Raw genomic sequence first — 18,523 nt, 5'->3', positions numbered from 1 at the left:
TGGATGGTTGTTACCCGTTATATTGTATTGTATTGTTAGTTTAAATGCAATGTTTGTTTTGATTGTTATTTAAATTCTATTATGTCATATCGTTTAAATTCATCGTTAGGTAACAATGAAAATACTATTTTATAGAACGATCATTTGGTGTGATCGCGTCATTACCTTAATATTTTCTTCTTATTTTATCTTTATTTATTATATAATAATTATATTTCATCTTTTACCCTACCTTTTTATAGTATATTTACCTCGTACCTTACTTTTCTTGTAGGTTTATCATTTAAATCATAGATGTAGTGACATTATGTAACAACAGAGAACAATACAACCTATCCCAAATACTAACACTGTATTCATTAAAACAATACAATACGATATATTATGTCATAACACGTAATAATCATCCAAACAAAGTGTAAAAACGCGCATGCATTATGAATCACATCATTTATATTAAAAAATATATTTTGTCTTAGATGTAATACGTATTTGATCTTTAAAAACTCGTCAACCTACAAAATCTGTTTATTTTAGCTGATCCTCATCGATTTACCCTTATGCTATTAGTGTCATATTCAATCTTATAAGGATCTAGTTTTCGTTGAAATTTGTCCTACTATTATATTAAAGGATAAATTTATGAGGTATGTTGAGCAAACCTCAAAAGACAAACATGAATTTGAATCGTGATAAATACGAGTTCCAATAAAAGAAATATATATAATTTTATGACCGTAAATTATTCTTTCACTTACAATATCTTACTTATTGCTTATTTACGTCAATTCCAATTAAAAATCCTTCTTCGCAATTTTAATATTAACTTCATTTTCGTTTGAACCCACTCATTACATTGAGTGAACTAAATAAGAAATAACATAAGTAGCAAAAAAGAGGAAAGAAGAAAAGCTAAAAAATTACATTAAATAAATAATGAAAAATTTAAATTTCAATATCGTATAATTTAATCGATTATATAATAATAATTTTTTTTGGACCCTAGGATAACCCACAACCGCTACAACCTCGGTCATAGCCTCTGCCCCTCCCCTCCCCACCCACCCACCCACTAAGTATAGTCTGCAAACCATATAGAGAGTGCAAACCGCACTAGGCAAGCCCTAAAGACATTGAGGGGGATCGATCTCGGATCATCCGTGTGCCTCCAAACCAACTAAGTCATTCCGAAAGACAATATAATAAAATTTCACACTTGTGTATATTCCCACACTCCAAACTCACTTCTACTTTACTCCATCCAAGTACTACCACCAATCTTATTCTACCGATTTGAATTTAGTCGAGTTCTAATATGAATATCCGAGGGGAAACAAAACAAAAAAAGTTGATGGAGTAGGATATTACGATGGTCTGCGATGCACAGAATACTGTAAAAATCCCCCTAGTAGATAGACCATAGATTACATTTTTGTTCTTCTAATGGATAAAGCATAAAAGAAGAAGAAGAAAAAAGCTTCAATTTTTACTCCCATTTGCTTCTTCTGATTGTTCGTTCTTTAATCCACCATGGAAGCCACTGCTTCTTTCTCTTCAACTATGGCTTCTCACCATTTCTTTCCACTTTCTAAAGCCACCCTTTCAACTTCCAAACTTAACCCCGCTTGTAATTCTTCTTCTTCTTGGATTGGTTGTACTCATTCTCTTTCATTTTCTTCAAGAAATTCATTCACTGTAAGACCCTTTTGGATGTTGATTAGTTTTCTTGTTTGTTTTGTTTGTAGTTTTTGGTTAAAGATTGATTTTTTATGTAGAGGGATACATGGAGGGTGATCAATTCCAAGAATGTGGTTACTATAAGAAGGGAAATGCGTGGAGTTATTAGAGCTGAGATGTTTGGACAGCTCACTAGTGGACTTGAAAATGCTTGGAACAAGCTCAAAGGAGAAGGTAAAAGCAAAAAGTACTTTTTTTTTAATTTAAAAAGAAGCTAAATTTTGTGTGAAATTTTGATGTATGGGAGCTGAAACTTTAATTGTTAATCTCGAGTAGGTATATGTTAGAGTTTGTTAGAGTCGCATGTTAGTTGGTTGGGAATGGACCGGTGGTCTGTTATGTGGACTTGGATGATCCTCTCTTGATGAGCTAGCTTTTGAGGTTGAGTTAGACTCAAGTGTCATATCTTTATATGGTATCATAGCTACTTAGCTAGGTTCATCCCTGTTTGGACTCCTGGTCCATGCTCTAGTTAGGCATGAGGTGTTAAAGTGGGTTACAGTCCCACATCAGTTTATATGATTGGACAATCCTCCCATCATGAGCTAGTTATTGGAGTTAGGCCAGGGTGTCATATCTTTACAGTTTTGAAAGGGAACTGAAAATTGATATCTTGGATAGGGATGATAGTTCAAAAATATGACTTCAAGAACAATGTCTTCTGGTTTTTTCATATTCAGGATAATATCATAGCAATCTAAGAGAATGTGTTTATTTGTTGTCGTCACGATTTCAGTTAAAGTAAATGGCCTTTGCTAAGTAAAGGCTGTGAGATAAGATAGGAGTGAACTAAAGCTTCTTCAAAATGTGGCATGTAGTCATACAAGGGTCATACCAATCTTGGTGAATGAGTTCAGCAAGACTTACCAAAAAACAACCTGGAATCGATCCTTAAATAGGAATTAAGTCTCATTTTCCAAGATTTTAACATGCTGAAATACAAAATAATAACAACCTGGAATCTATCCTTAATTAGGAATTATGTCCCATTTTCCAAAATTTTAACATATATCACTCATCAGAGCTGAAAATGTATCAGTGAGGATTTTCTTTATGGATGTTGAGGCTTTGGAGATAGAGTGGGACAGCAAATCCCAAAATTTTATGCCCAAGCCAATTGATTCTTGAAGAATTGGTAAGTAGTTGACCTAACCTTCTGCTATGAGAATGTTTTAGTGGAAATGTGGGCTGTCAGGACGGGATGATGTGGAGGTGGAAGCTATATAAGTTGGAACATGAAGCTTAATGTCTAGACTTAAACCCCACATGTTTAGAGGATTCAACAACATGCCTGATTTCATTTTCAGGGTGGATGATGAGTTGTCGTAGATGGTTATATTGATCCATTCGAGGAGGTGCCAGATGGGGTATAATGAATTATACTTCAAGAGAAGAAACCGGGAAGATGTATAATTGGTTGTTAAACTCCAATGAAGTGTATGGAAAGGGAGGGGGCCTTGCTACTATAAGATTTTAAATGCAAAGAGTAGAACATATTAACAACTATGGGTCATTGTTTCTATTTAACAGGGATATACTTCTCCTTTTTAGTTCCAAATATTATTTCTTGAAACTTTAAGTTTTAGTAATAAACTAAGGGGAAGTATTTAATTGTTTAAAATGTGAGTTGCTTGCCTTATCCAAATCCAAACTTTTAATCATACTTTCTATGGCCCCATTTTTCAAAATTTTGGAGGTTTAAGTTCTCATTGCCCTTGTTACTAAATATGTGGTTTTATATAATGATGAAGTGGCTGTTGTTTGAATTCCTTGTGCTTCAGAGGTTTTGACCAAGGAAAACATTGTGGAACCTATGAGAGACATCAGGAGGGCTCTTTTAGAAGCTGATGTATGTTGCTCTCTATTTCAGTAGCTAATCTCTATACATTAAATTTTGCCTCTCATTTAACTATAATCGGCAGGTTAGTCTCCCTGTTGTCAGAAGGTTTGTTCAGTCTGTTAGTGAAGCAGCCGTTGGGACTGGCTTGATTCGAGGAGTAAAGCCTGATCAGCAACTAGTTAAAGTATGTATTATCGGACTGATCACTTTGAACAATACACAATTGTACTTAGAATACAGACGGTCTCCCTTCTGTTATTAATTTTATTTTGCTTGCACAGCTGGCTATCAGCTCGATCTGAATTTTTTCTTTGTCTCATTTGGTTGGTGTAGATTGTACGTGACGAGCTTGTGAAACTGATGGGTGGAGAGGTTTCTGAACTGGTTTTTGCTAAATCTAAACCCACCGTAATACTATTGGCCGGTCTACAAGGTGTTGGGAAGACAACTGTTAGTGCAAAGTTAGCTTTATATCTAAAGAAGCAGGTGCACTTCCTAACTTCACCTTCTCTTAACCCTTTCCTGACCTTGCTTTACTCTCTCTCACTCTCTCTCTTGCTCATTCTATTGCAATTTACGTATATGGTCATAGAACCTGCATTTCTCCAAGTACCTTCTAATATTAGCATTTTCCCTCTTTCTCATTCTATTGTCAAACCATTGATGGGCACTGGTGTCATGGTCTGCAGGGTAAGAGTTGCATGCTGATTGCTGGAGATGTGTACAGACCTGCTGCTATTGACCAACTTGTTATTTTGGGTAAACAGGTATGCCATGGCACATTAGCAACAATAAGAATGTATATCATTTCATTTTAAATGCTTTTTTCTGTTCTTCTACACACTAACAATCTTTACCTATATATCATCTTCTGTACGAGTACGCAGAATATCTAAACATAATTTTATCCATTCTCATGTTCACTGATAAGTGGGGGAACAGGTTGATGTGCCTGTTTATGCAGCAGGAACAGATGTAAAACCTGCAGAAATAGCCCGACAAGGATTACAAGAGGCCAAAAAGAAGAATGTAGATGTAGTCATAATGGATACAGCTGGAAGACTTCAGGTCATATCATCATGGTTTTTGGATTCCACTATATTTTTTTCTAGTAGTTTGTATTTAAACCTTTCTCTTAGTTCTTGTAGATAGATAAAACTATGATGGATGAATTAAAAGACGTGAAACGGGTACTGAACCCCACAGAGGTTTTACTTGTTGTGGATGCAATGACTGGCCAAGAAGCTGCAGGTACTTCTACACTCATAAAACATGCAAATGGTCTATTACATGCCACAGACATTTTGCTTCTTGTGAAAAATGGCTTTTGACTAGCATGGTCATATCACTTTTCACATATTTTCGTTGTGTGTGGCTTCCTTTATACTTTGATCTACAGCAAGGTCTCACTAATATTTATGCTCTGTGGTTGATCTCATTGAGGAACATCTCTTTTTTCTTAACCATGGACAGTCACATAGTGCCAAAGAAGTGTATCTTATCATGCATACTTTTGACTTACCACACTTTTGCATTTTCTTGCTCCAAGGACTAACCGTCTGATACGAAAAACTTTCCTTAACAATCCAGGCCATACTGTTATCTGAGGTCCGCTTCTCACAGAGAGAGCAAAATATCTGTTGTTTGTGTAATGTGGCCACCGAGCATTTTTCTCAAGAGAACGTTATATTGCTTTTCATCGAAGCTTGGAGACTCATGCCACAGCTGTATATGACAGTTAATTTCTTTCTTGTGCTTGTCTTGTAGGAATAGAAGTTATTTTTTGGAACTTCATCACACAAATATGGATGTTATCTTTGATAAACCTTTGTTTAGCTATTTTATACTTCCTCTATTCACACAAGATGTTTGGTTGATATGGAGTTTAAGGAATTAGTTTCATTTACTTGAAACTTTTTTAGTCAGAAAAAAAAATACTGAATTGGTTTTTTGAGGTTAATGGAGAAAGGCATTCCGTCTCTGAGTTGTAAAATGAATCTATACTATTGAAATTTGTTACTAGATAGTGCAATAAAAGTCTGTAACATCTCAAAACAGAAATCATAGTAGTTCACTTTCATTGAGTTATTACTGACGCAAGGTTGTTAAATGAATCTGAACTCTTGGTAAAGACCAATCATTTCATGTTGAAAACAGAAATTTCCGGTTTGTTTTCTCTCTTATCATTCACATTGATGAAATGTAGCTTTGGTCACAACATTCAATCTCGAAATTGGAATTACTGGTGCCATCTTGACGAAGCTAGATGGAGATTCTAGGGGTGGAGCAGCTTTAAGTGTCAAGGAGGTGGGTTCTTATTACTACACAACACATGCATTCATTTTTTCTTGTTCTAAGTTCAGCCTTGTACAGTGAGTTAAAGGCTGAAAATGAATGGTACCTTTGCAGTTTACTTTGCTTTAACTTCTCTTGATTAGCAAAATCAACATTTGTACTTTAGAACTTAGAACAACAAAGAAGAAGGAGAGTTAATGATGGAAGTAGATGATTATAAATAAGCAAAAGCTTCTTTTTCCTTGGAGGGATCATTCGGCAGAACAAAAACTAAAACAGAAAGAATGGTTGGACCACAAACTTCAGATTTCCTCCATGTTCAACATGTCTTCTAAGTATTATCTTGGAAGAAGTTTACTTTTCTCAAGGTTTAAACTGAATGGAATAGAATTGAAGTCAATAGGCAATTGATGATATCTGTATAAGTGGTTGTGTCAAATGTTACTAATATGGAGTCCCACAGGTGCGGTAATGGGGAGGGTAGGATGCACGCAGACCTTACTCCTATCTTTTGTGGGGTAGAGAGGTTACACGGATCATATGTTATAGACAAAAAAAAATCACTGATTGCTCTTGAACAGTCAGTTTTTTCATTAAATGAACTAAGATTTTGCATAACAGTTATAAGTTCACTACCACAGGTATCAGGAAAGCCAATTAAACTCGTAGGAAGGGGTGAACGTATGGAGGACCTTGAACCTTTCTATCCTGACCGCATGGCTGGACGTATTTTAGGGATGGGAGATGTTCTATCATTTGTTGAGAAAGCCCAAGAAGTTGTAAGTGGCAAACAAGTAACTTTGCTCCTGATTTTTCTTTTTTACTTTGGTTCAACTAGTTTCATTTGACTCCTTATAAATGATTTTAGATGCGCCAAGAAGATGCTGAAGATTTGCAGAAGAAGATCATGAGTGCAAAGTTTGATTTCAATGACTTCCTGAAGCAAACTCGGGCAGTTGCTCGGATGGGTACCATGTCCCGCGTTATTGGAATGATGCCTGGCATGGGAAAGGTAATATACCTGGTTCTTATTAAATCTACTTCTCCTTTCCATGTCGTAAATAGTGTATGGTGCAATTCATGTTTTAATAGCTACCATACATACTTTAACTTTCTTCAAATGTAACGACCGATTTCAGATCAAACAATCAAACTATGTTATCAATTCTCAAAAAAAAAAAAAAAAAAAAAAAGATCAAACAATCAAACCTTGTATCAACTCTATTCCTTCGTTTTTATTTATGTGATGAAATGGGACCGAATCCCTTCTTGTTCATGCATAAACAGGTTACTCCTGCACAAATTCGAGAGGCAGAGAAGAGCTTAAAGATAATGGAGTCAATGATAGAAGTCATGACACCAGGTTATTTATCTTACTTAAAGGTTTCTAAGGACGCATGTTACTTCGTCTAACCTAAACATATATACTTCCTCCGTTTCAATTTATTTGTCTTAGTTTCCTTTTTAGTCCGTTTAAAAAAGAATGTCTCTTTCTGTTTTTGGCGACTCTGTAATTCTAACTTTCCACGTGTCATGTTTAAGACTACAAAGTTAAAAGACATTTTGGTACATTCTACGTATCTTTAGTTAAAAACCAGACAATCAAATTGAAAAGGAAGGAGTACTAGTGCTGCTAGCTCAATTCATATTTCATTGTCTTTCATCTTTTTTCTCAGAGGAGAGGGAGCAACCAGAATTGTTAGCAGAATCTCCTGCTAGAAGGAAACGTATTGCTCAAGAGTCTGGGAAAACTGAGCAACAGGTAAAAATCTGTGTGGAGTACTGATGCTAATATGCCATAAAACATAAATTCTTTGTCTGAGAACGTTCGGTACTCCTTGCATGCACCTACATAACTTGATTGCAATTTGTAGGTGAGTCAACTTGTTGCTCAACTTTTTCAAATGCGTGTACGTATGAAGAATTTGATGGGCGTTATGGAAGGTGGTTCGATTCCTGCACTGAGTAATCTAGAGGAGGCACTAAAATCTGAACAGCAGGTGCTTATCTTGTCTAAATTTTTGGCTGAATTACTTGTTATCAAATTAGAATATGTGGATATAGTAGTCAGTTCCAATTTTGAGCTCATTACCTCCTCACTATGCTGTAATCATTTCTTCTTAAATATTAGTCGAGGTGCGCATAAACTGGCTGAACACCACAATTATCGGAAAAAAAAATGTTCTTACATATTTCTTTTTCTCTTCCAAAATGCCTTCAAGATTGTAAATTCCACTTGTTCGAGGATTTGCTAATACATCTGTTTGATCTAAAACACATTTCTATTGTATGAGATGGAGAAGCCTATTCTACTATGCATTTTTTTTTTTACTGGACTTGTACCCGAAAAGTGCATGTTTGTCATGTATTTTTAGATTTGCAACTTAAGCTGATGGTCTTGAATGGTCATCTTGTTTCCTTCTTTCTTCAGGCTCCTCCCGGTACTGCAAGGAGGAAGCGAAGGTCAGAACCAAGGAAGCAATTTGCAGACTCAGGATCAGCTAGGCCTAGCCCTCGTGGTTTCGGGGGAAAGAACTGAAGTATAAGACTAATATATCAATCAAATTTTTGAAGGGCTAGCATCTTTGACTAGCTATTTATGAGTATCAACTAGAAAAAGGAATTGTGAGCAAAAATGGAAATGATCAACTAGGAAAGGGAAGTTCTTGACAAGATAATAGTACATTGTATGTACTCTCATCTATGTAGTTTTGTTCCTCTTCTTGTGTAAAACTATTGTCTTGTTGATGTATCTAAAGGGTTTGATTTCTTCACATAACCATCCTGTAATCTTGGAAATTTCTTAGTTTTTCCCACTCCTTTAAAGTTTTACATTCAAAAGTTTTCTGCTTAACTATAGCATGTTTGGCCAAACTTCTAAGTGGTTTTTTCTCTTTTCTTTCAAAACCACTTATTTTGAAAAATGAAGGTTGTTTGGCCAATCTTTGAATAGCAACAAAAGCTAATAAAAAAACTGTAGCACTCATATAAAAAGTTCATATTTACAAAACTTTGAGCAGAGAGTCTATAACCTCTACCTCCACAAAATAGTGATAATGTTTGTGTATATTCTATCTTTCCAGACTTTACACGTGAGATTTTATCAGGTATTATGTTGTTGTTAGTAGTGATAACCTATGACAATAATATAGCCAGCGTAGGGATCTAGAGAGGGTGGTGCGTACAAAATCTTGTAACCCCATATGGAGATGGGAGAGTATGGTGTGTGGACAAACTTACTCGAGTAGGCAGAGAGGTTGTTTTCGAGCAATATAAAATACATGAATAAGTAAAACAAACCAAAAAAAATAAAATAAAAAGAAAACACAAATTATAATCAACATTTTGCCAATTTTTCTCTCTCTTTATTTTCTAGTAATTAGTGATAAATCAAATTTCTTTTTTCCTTTATTTTCTAGTAAACATAAATCATTATCAACATTTTCTCAAAAGTAGTTGAGATCCTCTATATATGGTAGCATCATTTCAAGGAATGTCATCCATGTGTTAGGTAAAACTATTCTTTTTAATCCTACTTTTTGAACCAAAATTTCATAATTCATATATTATAATTACATAAACAAAGTGAAGTAAAACAACAAAAGAGAGTAAAATATTAAAATATTTACAATTTTTTGTTTGGATAAAAGCAAAATATGGCAAGTGGAGTTGAAAGTTTTCCAGCAGTGGATGCTGAAAAAGAATTGAATCCACAAAACAATAAGGAATTTCAAGTTGATTCAGTATCATCACAAGTTGCTTCCTCACTTGAAAAAGAGGTAATCATATCTAATTTCTTTGGAAAAATAAACTAATCGAGATATTAAAATCGTTCAGGGTTAAGTCTGCTAGGAGAAGAAACTTCATGTCCTTAAATGCGTTACTATAGAATATTAAAACTTCTACATGATTATGTGAAATTTGCTAGAAAAAATCGACAGTCTGATTTGTTTTTCGTCTAGACATGTCTAATCGTGGTCTTAGACAAATATTTATAATTTTCAATAATAGATCGAAGTTTGATGATGTTGTATGTCCTCTTCATTGGTAAACTTGACAAATATTTCTCATTAATGATCTTCAAAATAACAAACATTTTTATCATATTAGTGGTTAATGATATATATAGATGATTTATATAAGCTACGTAACTAACTTGAGATTGAAGTAATGGTTAATTTTCTTGAATCTAAAATATCTTATTAAGGATGAAGAAATCTTATTCATCTCACCACAACTACTGATCATATGTAATTAAGATATAATTTACAATTATGAAATATAGAGTGAGATTGAGAATATTAACTCATTCATAACTTACTAGCATCCCATTGAATTTTTAAAAATGGGAAAAAGGATAAATATACCCCTGAATTATTGTAAATGGTATGCAGATATCCTCCGTTATACTTTTGGGACATTGGTGTCCCTGTTGCCCAAAAACTAGAGTATATATACCCTTTATACAAGCAAACATACACGTGTCATAATCTTATTAACCGACCAGAAATTTATTAAATATCGGATCGACGGATAAGATTGTGTCACGTGTCCCTATTTAGTCTTTTGTTAGAGTGAAGGGCATATATGCTCTAGTTTTTGTACGGCAGGGGGCACCAATATCCCAAAAGTATGACGGAGGGTATCTGCATACCATTTACGAGAGTTTGAGGGTATATTTGTCCTTTTTCCCAAAAAAATTGACACAAGAATAATATTTCATGCATGAGAAAAATAAACCATGGTATATATTTTCATTTTCTTTTCTTGAATGAAATGGTTTTGCTAGCCGAGTGTCTTTCAGACACAATATTGTAAGGGTAAGATCTATATACACATTATCCTTTTCAAAAATCATTTACGGGGATTATAATTTATACTGAATATGTTATTGTTGATTTAATACAGGCAAAGGAAAAATTGGAGAAAATGAAAAATGAAAAAGATAGAAAGGATGCAATACAAAATTTCAAGACTGCTATGATTATCTCTGGAGTTGTTGTTGCTGTTGCTGGGGCTATTTTTGCCATTACCAAAAAGCTCAGAGAGAGATCAAATTAATTAGCACTTTATTTATTTATAATATAGTTTTGAACCCTTTTTAAATTTTATTTTAATATTCACCAAATTCATACATATAAAGAATTTGCTAATATTTATTTATGTTTTAGGTTTTATAGTGAAGAGGTAATTTATAATTTTGTTCTTGGATAATGTTTATGGGGACAATTTTGAGTCATTTTGGGAGGTGTATACATTGAATGGAGATTTGTTTAAAATCTCAATGAATTGTTGAGTTTTATATTTCTAAATCTATTTTAATTTTCAATTTTTAAAGATATATTTGTGAATCTGATTAAATATATTTAGTCTTTAATTAATTAAATTTTTATTTTTATTTTCGTAAATCGTTATAAATTTTGATGAGTTATGAACCACAAATCACGTAATTAATCTTTTTTAAATATTTATTGCAACAACAATAACAATAATAACATATCCAATATAATCCTATAAAGTGGGGTGTATGGAGGGTAGACCTCAGAAGCGAGAAGAGAGGTTGTTATCGATAAACATTCTCCAAGACAAAAATAGTCTAAATAAGACTCAATAAAAGTAGAAAGAGGCAATAGATTAAAGATAGTAGCATAACAATACTACAACCAAACTATACAAAATAATAACTAGTGAGAGTTATCGAAGAACAAGAAACTAAAATTCATCCTAGAATATTAGCAAGGACAATACGACAAACCACTCCTATTTATAAGTATATATGAAAAATATAAAACTCAAATTCACTATTAACAGTAACAAATTTCTCTCAAGAACAAATATCTAAAATGATTGTCAAGGTCTCAATTTCGAGCCCTTAGTATGGAAAAATCTTACTTACTAATTACTACATAGAAGAAGGGAAATTCTCAACAAATAATTGGTAAGAACATGATTAAGAGTCTATTTAAATTGACTTTTGATTTATGACTTACACAAATTGATATAAACTAAAAATACAAATTATAAATTTTTATTATTATTTTAGATCAAAACTAAGTATTTTGCTTTTAATAATTTTGTAAACTATTTTCTTACATTTCCACTTATCTTATAAGGTCGAATTCGTCTTGAAAAGTTTCACATTAACTTATTAAGAATTAAACGCTTTCTAACAAAACGGACTCGAACCTCCGTCCCAACCCTCGTTAGATGACCCTTTTCAGTTAACATAAAAAGTTGGAAAGCCCTAAAATTGGCTGATAGAGCTCTCTATTCACTCTCGTTCGACTGATAAATCTGCGGATGCGAGGTAATCTCACTATACATTTGAAATCAGTACTGTTTTCTGCTTTTAAATCCTTCGAAAAATGGATGATTTGATGCAAAAATCATTGAAACCCCCCAATTTTTTAGCTGCATTTATTAACAGTACAAGTGAAGGAATCGATAGAATTAGCTACTTGCCGGATGATATATTGCACAATATACTTTCATATCTCTACATCTTCGATGTTGTGCAGCTAAGCATTTTGTCGAAAAGATGGAACTATATATGGAGGACAATGCCTTACTTGAATTTTGATATTAATAGCTTTGGTTGTGAACGGATTAATAGGCCTTGGGATTTGGGTATGGCTGAGAAATTCAAAGATTTTATCAATTGGGTGTTTATTAACCAATGTGAGGATACCCTTGTTTGTTTTAAGCTTTGTTGTGGAGATATTTTCGGTAAAGGGGCTATTTTTCGATGGGTTCGTGTTGTGACAACTCGAAATGTTCAAGAACTTGTGTTAAGTTTTTGTCCTGCTGAGCCATTTGAGTTGCCATATTGTGTTGTGACTTGTGAATCTTTGCGAGTTTTGAAAATACGGATGGATGGGTCTGTACTTAAGTTGCCTAATCATTTCGGATTTCATCAGCTTAAATTTCTTCATCTTGAAGAAGTTGAGTTATCAAACGAGCATTTGACGAGTTGCTTGTTCTCAAGACTAGAAAAACTGAAATTGGATAGTTGTAATTTTGGAACTATGACTATGGTTGATATTGCTTCGACGTCTCTGGTTTATGTGTCTATAAAGAACTTTGTGGACAACAGAGTAAGTTTCGTCAATTGTAACATCAAAATTTCTTGCCCGAATCTCAAGGTCTTGAAATATGGTGCTCCATTGGCAAAGGATATAATTCTAGAGAATCTCTTCTCTATAGAAGTTGTTCACCTCTTCTTTTTTGATTCAGATGATGTAATGGAAGAAATTGGTATGCGTGTGCATAACATGATCAAGAATGTCGTTTCTACTTCAACTTTGAAATTATGCCATAGTTCCATTGGGGGTTTGTATGGTGTATTTCATGGAGTCAGAAACTTCCCAGTCACGTTTTATAAGCTTAAGTGCTTAAAATTGGCAGTGACAATTGATGAATCTTGCATGGAAGTCATGATGCTATTGCTCAAGCATTCTCCTAATTTAGAGGTTCTGGATTTGTTTTCTGACGAGAATTATGGTTGGGATGAAAACTGGAAGTTGCATGATCCTAGTGAAAGCGTTGTGTGCTTGGAGTCTCGTCTAAAGTTGATACAGTTGGCTGGTTTCAAAAATGAAGAAAAAGAGATAGAGCTACTAAGGTTTTTCCTTAAAAATGCACAAGTATTAGAAAAACTGATAGTTGTTTGGGAATGCTATAATGACATATTAGAAGAGGTATCCGATGAGGTCTTGAAGTTTCCTAGAGCCTCTTCGCATGTTGTTGTGTCATTTCTTAATTTCAAACCCAAATCAAGATCTCGTTACCGGGACAATTTAGTTTAAAAGAGGTTTTGATTGTGAGTCTATGTTGCTTGGACTTGGACTTGGACTCTGACTCTCCAAAAATGTTGTACTACTTTTGGAAGATCCGACATACATTTGAAGTGTCCAAGCAACATAGGCTAGAAGTACCCTTTTAGAGAACTAGTGCATGAGCAAGCACATGAAGCCTTAAGTTTATGAATTTCTACTACTGTTTCGCTTTTTCAATGAGCACTAGACAGCCTTCAATGAAGCATGTTTGACTCCGGACAAAGAAGCATTCAACTTGTCAACAGATGTTACACACGTCTCCAAGATTTTGAAAGTATCAGTCATCTCTTTCTGCACTATATGGTTGATGTTGACCTCTGAAACGTGTTTTATTATGTTTTTGGACTCGCGTGGGTCATGCCATACACAGTTAAAGATGCATATGAATGCTGGAAGCATGAAGAAGCTCTGGATGTCCCTGCAAGTATTTTTCTTTTTTGGTGTTTTTGGTGTATTTCAACTCCAAACTACTCCCAACAATAAGCTAGATGTTTGTGTAACTTATTTAGCCTGATGAACAACTTAAGCCATGTAAATTACTTATTTCATCAAAGAGTAAGGGTAATTTCCCTTTGCTTCATTTTTCGTATTATTATTGTAGCTTTACTTGAGTCGAGGGTCTATTGGAAACATTGAGGTAAGACGGCGTACACACACCTCTCCAAACCCCGCTTATGGGATTGCTTCTACTTTCACACACCAACAATGATTACTGCCAAGAAGAGTGATGAGTGCTTGGTGTATACTCCAAGATTGGCTTGTGGAAAGCAAGTCTTGATTAATGGTTTTCAACCACTAACTATGGCTTCTGCTTCATCAAAAGCTTGAGTTAAAAATACACAAATGTGGACTAATGTTATCTTTATAACTTAGGCCAGGGGGAGGGAAGAGAGCAGAAGGGGATTGCATTCTTCCTTTTATCCGGACGGACTCTAATCGTGATTTTGATTCTATTATGATACCTCCCTCTGTCGCAATAGAAATACCGCAGCCGCTAACCTTTGGGTGCACGTAGGATGAAACTCCACTTCTATGCAATAGCTCGTTAATCACAGGAGAGATAATCTTTTTATAAGAAGCCATTGTGATTGAAGACATTATTCAAGCAAGAAGGTCAAGGCTCAACATTAGTCATTAGGTTGTTAATTACTCCTAGTTCATTTTTATTTGTTATATTTGGACATAGTACACATTAAAAAAAAATATTTGACATGATTGTTTTATTACACTATCCTTATTCATTGATATTTAGTATAGTCTTGAAAAATAATTTGGGGAATAAATAATTAATGCTAAGGATAAACATGAGAAAAATAATTGAATTTTCTTAATATGTTAAAAGTGACAAATAAAAGTAAAGATCTATTTTTGGAATAATGGACAAGTAATATTGAACAAAGGGAGTATTACTTAAAAAACGATTGAACCTGTCATATCGAGCCATACTAAATTGATTATTAATTATATAACTTTGAATTAACAAGGTAATTGCCCCATTGTAGAGATGCGAGGGTTTGACTATGAACGGTGTCAAGAGAGGTTATAGTAGGTTGGAGAAGTATTGGAGAAATGTGATTAAACAGGACATGACGCAACTTCAGCATCCTGAATATATGATTTTAGACATGAAGTTATGGAGGATAAAGATTAGGGCAGGAAGTTAGGTAGATAGTTGAGCGATTGTCTCACTTGTTCTTCTCACTTAGTTTTTTGTCTTTTGAGTTTGGTTATTATTTATGATTTTTTACATCTCTATTATTGTTTTATCTTATTATTACTATTGTTTAAAATGATTTGATAGGTTATCTATGGTATTTTGCTAAGACTTTCTCTGTTTTCATATTTCATTCTCTATGCTACTTAATTTGGACATTATTTTTCTTGAGTTGGTGGTCTATCATAAAAATTTCTCTACCTTAAAAATAGTTATAAGGTCCGTTAATAGTTTACTCTTTTTAGACCCTCACTTTTGTGGGATTACACTGGATATGTAACTGTTGTTGTTGACCAACACAACTCTAATTTTCGAATATCATTTTTTTCTCTTTTGAAAACAATTTTTTTTTTCAGATTTCACAATGAAATATGACCAAACTCCCTCTTATTTTTGACTCATGAGTGTTGAAACTAGTACTCTCTCCATCCAAATTTATGTGATAGTATTCAAATTTCAAGAGTCAAATGAATTTTTCTTCGATAACAATTTTTCATGTCATTTATATATTACATTTTACTTTATATATTTAGTTAATTAACCAAATCTGATAAAGTTTTGAATACTTAGAAGACTAAATTCGATAACTGTATAATTAATAGACCAAATCTAATAAGATTTTTGAATATTTAAAAAACTAAATCCAATAAGTGTATATTTAAGATACTATTTTAGACCTAATCCAATAGTTCGGACCATTTATGACATTTTCTCCCAATTGGAAGGGGGTGGTGGGTTTAGTATTTAGTTGAACAAATTGGTGTAAAACCCTTACAATACTTATAAGACTCATTAGGAAACCCCAAAGATGGCTGATGGGAGCTCTCTATCGCTATCATTCCACTGATAAATCGCAGAAGGGAGGTAATGTCACTGTTCATCTGAAATCATTACTGTTTTCTGCTTTTAAATCCTTCAAAAAATGGAAGATTTGATGCAAAAATCATCGAAAACCCCCAAGTATTTAGCTGCATCGAGTACAAGTGAAGGAATTGATAGAATTAGCTATTTGCCAGATGATATACTATGCAATATACTTTCATCATTTCACATTTTCGACGTGGTTCAGTTAAGCATTTTGTCGAAAAGATGGAACTATATATGGAGGACAATGCCTTACTTGAATTTTGATATTAATCGTTTTGGTCATGAACGGATTAATCGACCTTGGGATTTGGCTATGGCGGGGAAATTCAAAGATTTTATCAATTGGGTGTTTATTAACCAATGTGGGGTTGGGGATAGCCTTGTTTGCTTTAAGCTTTGTTGTGGGAATATTTTCTATAAAGGGGATATTTTTCGATGGGTTCGTGTTGTGACAACTCGAAATGTTCAAGAACTTGTGTTAGTTTTTTGTCCTGCTGAGCCATTTGAGTTGCCATATTGTGTTGTGACTTGTGAATCTTTGCGAGTTTTGAAAATACGGATGGATGGGTCTGTACTTAAGTTCCTAATCATTTTAGATTTCATCAGCTTAAATTTCATCATCTTGAAGAAGTTGAGTTATCAAACGAGCATTTGACGAGTTGCTTGTTTTCAAGACTAGAAAAACTGAAATTGGATAGTTGTAATTTTGGAACTATGACTATGGTTGATATTGCTTCGACGTCTCTGGTTTATGTGTCTATAAAGAACTTTGTGGACAACAGAGTAAGTTTCGTCAATTGTAACATCAAAATTTCTTGCCCAAATCTCAAGGTCTTGAAATATTGTGCTCCATTGGCAAAGGATATAATTCTAGAGAATCTCTTCTCTATAGAAGTTGTTCACCTCTTCCTTTTTGATTCAGACGATGTAACAGAAGAAATTGGTATGTGTGCATAAGATGATCAAGAATGTCGTTTCTACTTCAACTTTGAAATTATGCCAAAGTTCCATTCAGGGTTTGTATGGTGTACTTCATGGAGTAAGAAACTTCCCGGTCACGTTTTATAAGCTTAAGTGCTTACAATTGGCAGTGGCAATTGATAAATCTTGCATGGAAGCCTTCATGCTATTTCTCAAGCATTCTCCTAATTTAGAGGTTCTTAATTTGTTCTCTGACGAGAATTATGGTTGGGATGAAAACTGGAAGTTCCATAATCCTAGTGAAAGCGTAGTGTGCTTGGAGTCTCGTCTTAAGTCGATTCAGTTGACTGGTTTCAAAGACAAAGATAAAGAGATCGAGCTACTAAGGTTTTTCCTTAAGTATGCACAAGTATTAGAAAAACTGATAATTGTTTGGGATAGGTCTAATGACACATCAGAAGAGGCAATAGAGGAGGTTTTGAAGTTTCCTAGAGCTTCTTCACATGTTGTTGTCACATTTCTTAATGCCAAACCCAAATCAAGATCTCGTTACCGCTCAATATAAGTTTAAAAGAGGTTTTGATTGTTAGAACCTAGTTTCTTGGACTCTGACTCTCCAAAATTGTTGTCGTATCTGTTAGAAGCGTTCAACTTGTCAACAGATGTTACACGCGTCTCCAAGATTTGAAAAGTATCGGTCAACTCTTTCTGCACTGTACCGTAGCTGTTGGCATATGAATGCTAGTGCTTATGAAGAAGATTTGTATGTGCCTGTAAGTATTTTTTGGATAGAAAGGAATCGTAGATGCTTTGATGGGATGTCAACTCGAAACCACTTCCTATAAGCTCGATCTTTGTGTAACTTATTTAGCTTGAACAACTTAAACCCTGTTAATTGTGTTGATCAAAGAGTAAGGATAATTTCACTTGCTTCGTTTTTCGTATTATTATTGTATGTTGTTTTCTTTGCTTCAGTTTCCGTAATTATTTGTTGGTTCTATTGTTCTCTTCAAATATTTTGATGTGCTTTACTTGAGCTAAGAGTTTATCGGAAACTCTCTAGATCTCTCTACCTTAGTAAGGTTTGAATAAGACTACATATACATCCCTCTCCAAACCCCACCTGTGGGACTCCAGTAGTCTGTTGTTGTTGTCGTCGTATCTACGCTAAAGAATGATGGAAGTACAAAGGGACTAGTTTGGATCTAAATGAAGGGATCAAGAACGACTACTCGTAAGTAAAACAATAATATATAGTTTTACTTTAATACAACATGTCCTTGAGAGATAGAGAGACTGTTTTCGCTAGATTCG

The 18,523-nt window shown here is 34.1% G+C and overlaps 3 protein-coding genes and 1 pseudogene across 3 annotated transcripts; all 4 read left to right on the top strand.

Moving 5' to 3' along the window:
- Positions 1–1,447: 1,447 nt before the first annotated feature.
- Positions 1,448–8,648, top strand: LOC125870847 (signal recognition particle 54 kDa protein, chloroplastic). The gene is made up of 15 exons (XM_049551391.1): positions 1,448–1,695; positions 1,776–1,911; positions 3,519–3,586; positions 3,660–3,761; positions 3,911–4,063; positions 4,267–4,344; positions 4,520–4,645; positions 4,726–4,828; positions 5,784–5,884; positions 6,514–6,651; positions 6,741–6,884; positions 7,160–7,235; positions 7,549–7,634; positions 7,747–7,872; positions 8,304–8,648. Exons 1-15 carry the CDS (start codon positions 1,531–1,533, stop codon positions 8,409–8,411), a joined length of 1,710 nt encoding a protein of 569 aa, XP_049407348.1. The 5' UTR covers positions 1,448–1,530; the 3' UTR covers positions 8,412–8,648.
- Positions 8,649–9,447: 799 nt separating this feature from the next.
- On the top strand, positions 9,448–11,102 carry LOC125871360 (uncharacterized). The gene is made up of 2 exons (XM_049551948.1): positions 9,448–9,651; positions 10,781–11,102. The coding sequence occupies exons 1-2, from the start codon at positions 9,529–9,531 to the stop codon at positions 10,931–10,933; spliced, it is 276 nt and encodes a 91-aa protein (XP_049407905.1). The 5' UTR covers positions 9,448–9,528; the 3' UTR covers positions 10,934–11,102.
- A 996-nt stretch (positions 11,103–12,098) lies between these two features.
- LOC125871779 (FBD-associated F-box protein At2g26860-like) lies at positions 12,099–14,277 on the top strand. The gene has a single exon (XM_049552449.1). The coding sequence runs from the start codon at positions 12,238–12,240 to the stop codon at positions 13,675–13,677; it is 1,440 nt and encodes a 479-aa protein (XP_049408406.1). The 5' UTR covers positions 12,099–12,237; the 3' UTR covers positions 13,678–14,277.
- A 2,043-nt stretch (positions 14,278–16,320) lies between these two features.
- LOC125871780 (FBD-associated F-box protein At2g26860-like) lies at positions 16,321–18,113 on the top strand (annotated as a pseudogene).
- The last annotated feature ends 410 nt before the right edge of the window (positions 18,114–18,523 follow it).

The sequence above is a fragment of the Solanum stenotomum genome, chromosome 7, assembly GCF_019186545.1.
Source record: "Solanum stenotomum isolate F172 chromosome 7, ASM1918654v1, whole genome shotgun sequence".
Taxonomy (NCBI): domain Eukaryota; kingdom Viridiplantae; phylum Streptophyta; class Magnoliopsida; order Solanales; family Solanaceae; genus Solanum; species Solanum stenotomum.
Note: the sequence above shows the minus strand (reverse complement) of the source record. Positions and strands in the feature narration are given on the sequence as shown.

Bases quoted from the DNA above. Each gene is read 5' to 3' on its own strand.
- LOC125870847 (XM_049551391.1), top strand. From the start codon at position 1,531: ATGGAAGCCACTGCTTCTTTCTCTTCAACTATGGCTTCTCACCATTTC. The intron at 4,646-4,725 runs GTCATATCATCA...TAGTTCTTGTAG, and splicing joins ATACAGCTGGAAGACTTCAG to ATAGATAAAACTATGATGGA. The intron at 6,652-6,740 runs GTAAGTGGCAAA...AAATGATTTTAG, and splicing joins TTGAGAAAGCCCAAGAAGTT to ATGCGCCAAGAAGATGCTGA.
- LOC125871360 (XM_049551948.1), top strand. From the start codon at position 9,529: ATGGCAAGTGGAGTTGAAAGTTTTCCAGCAGTGGATGCTGAAAAAGAA. The intron at 9,652-10,780 runs GTAATCATATCT...GATTTAATACAG, and splicing joins CTTCCTCACTTGAAAAAGAG to GCAAAGGAAAAATTGGAGAA.
- LOC125871779 (XM_049552449.1), top strand. From the start codon at position 12,238: ATGGATGATTTGATGCAAAAATCATTGAAACCCCCCAATTTTTTAGCT.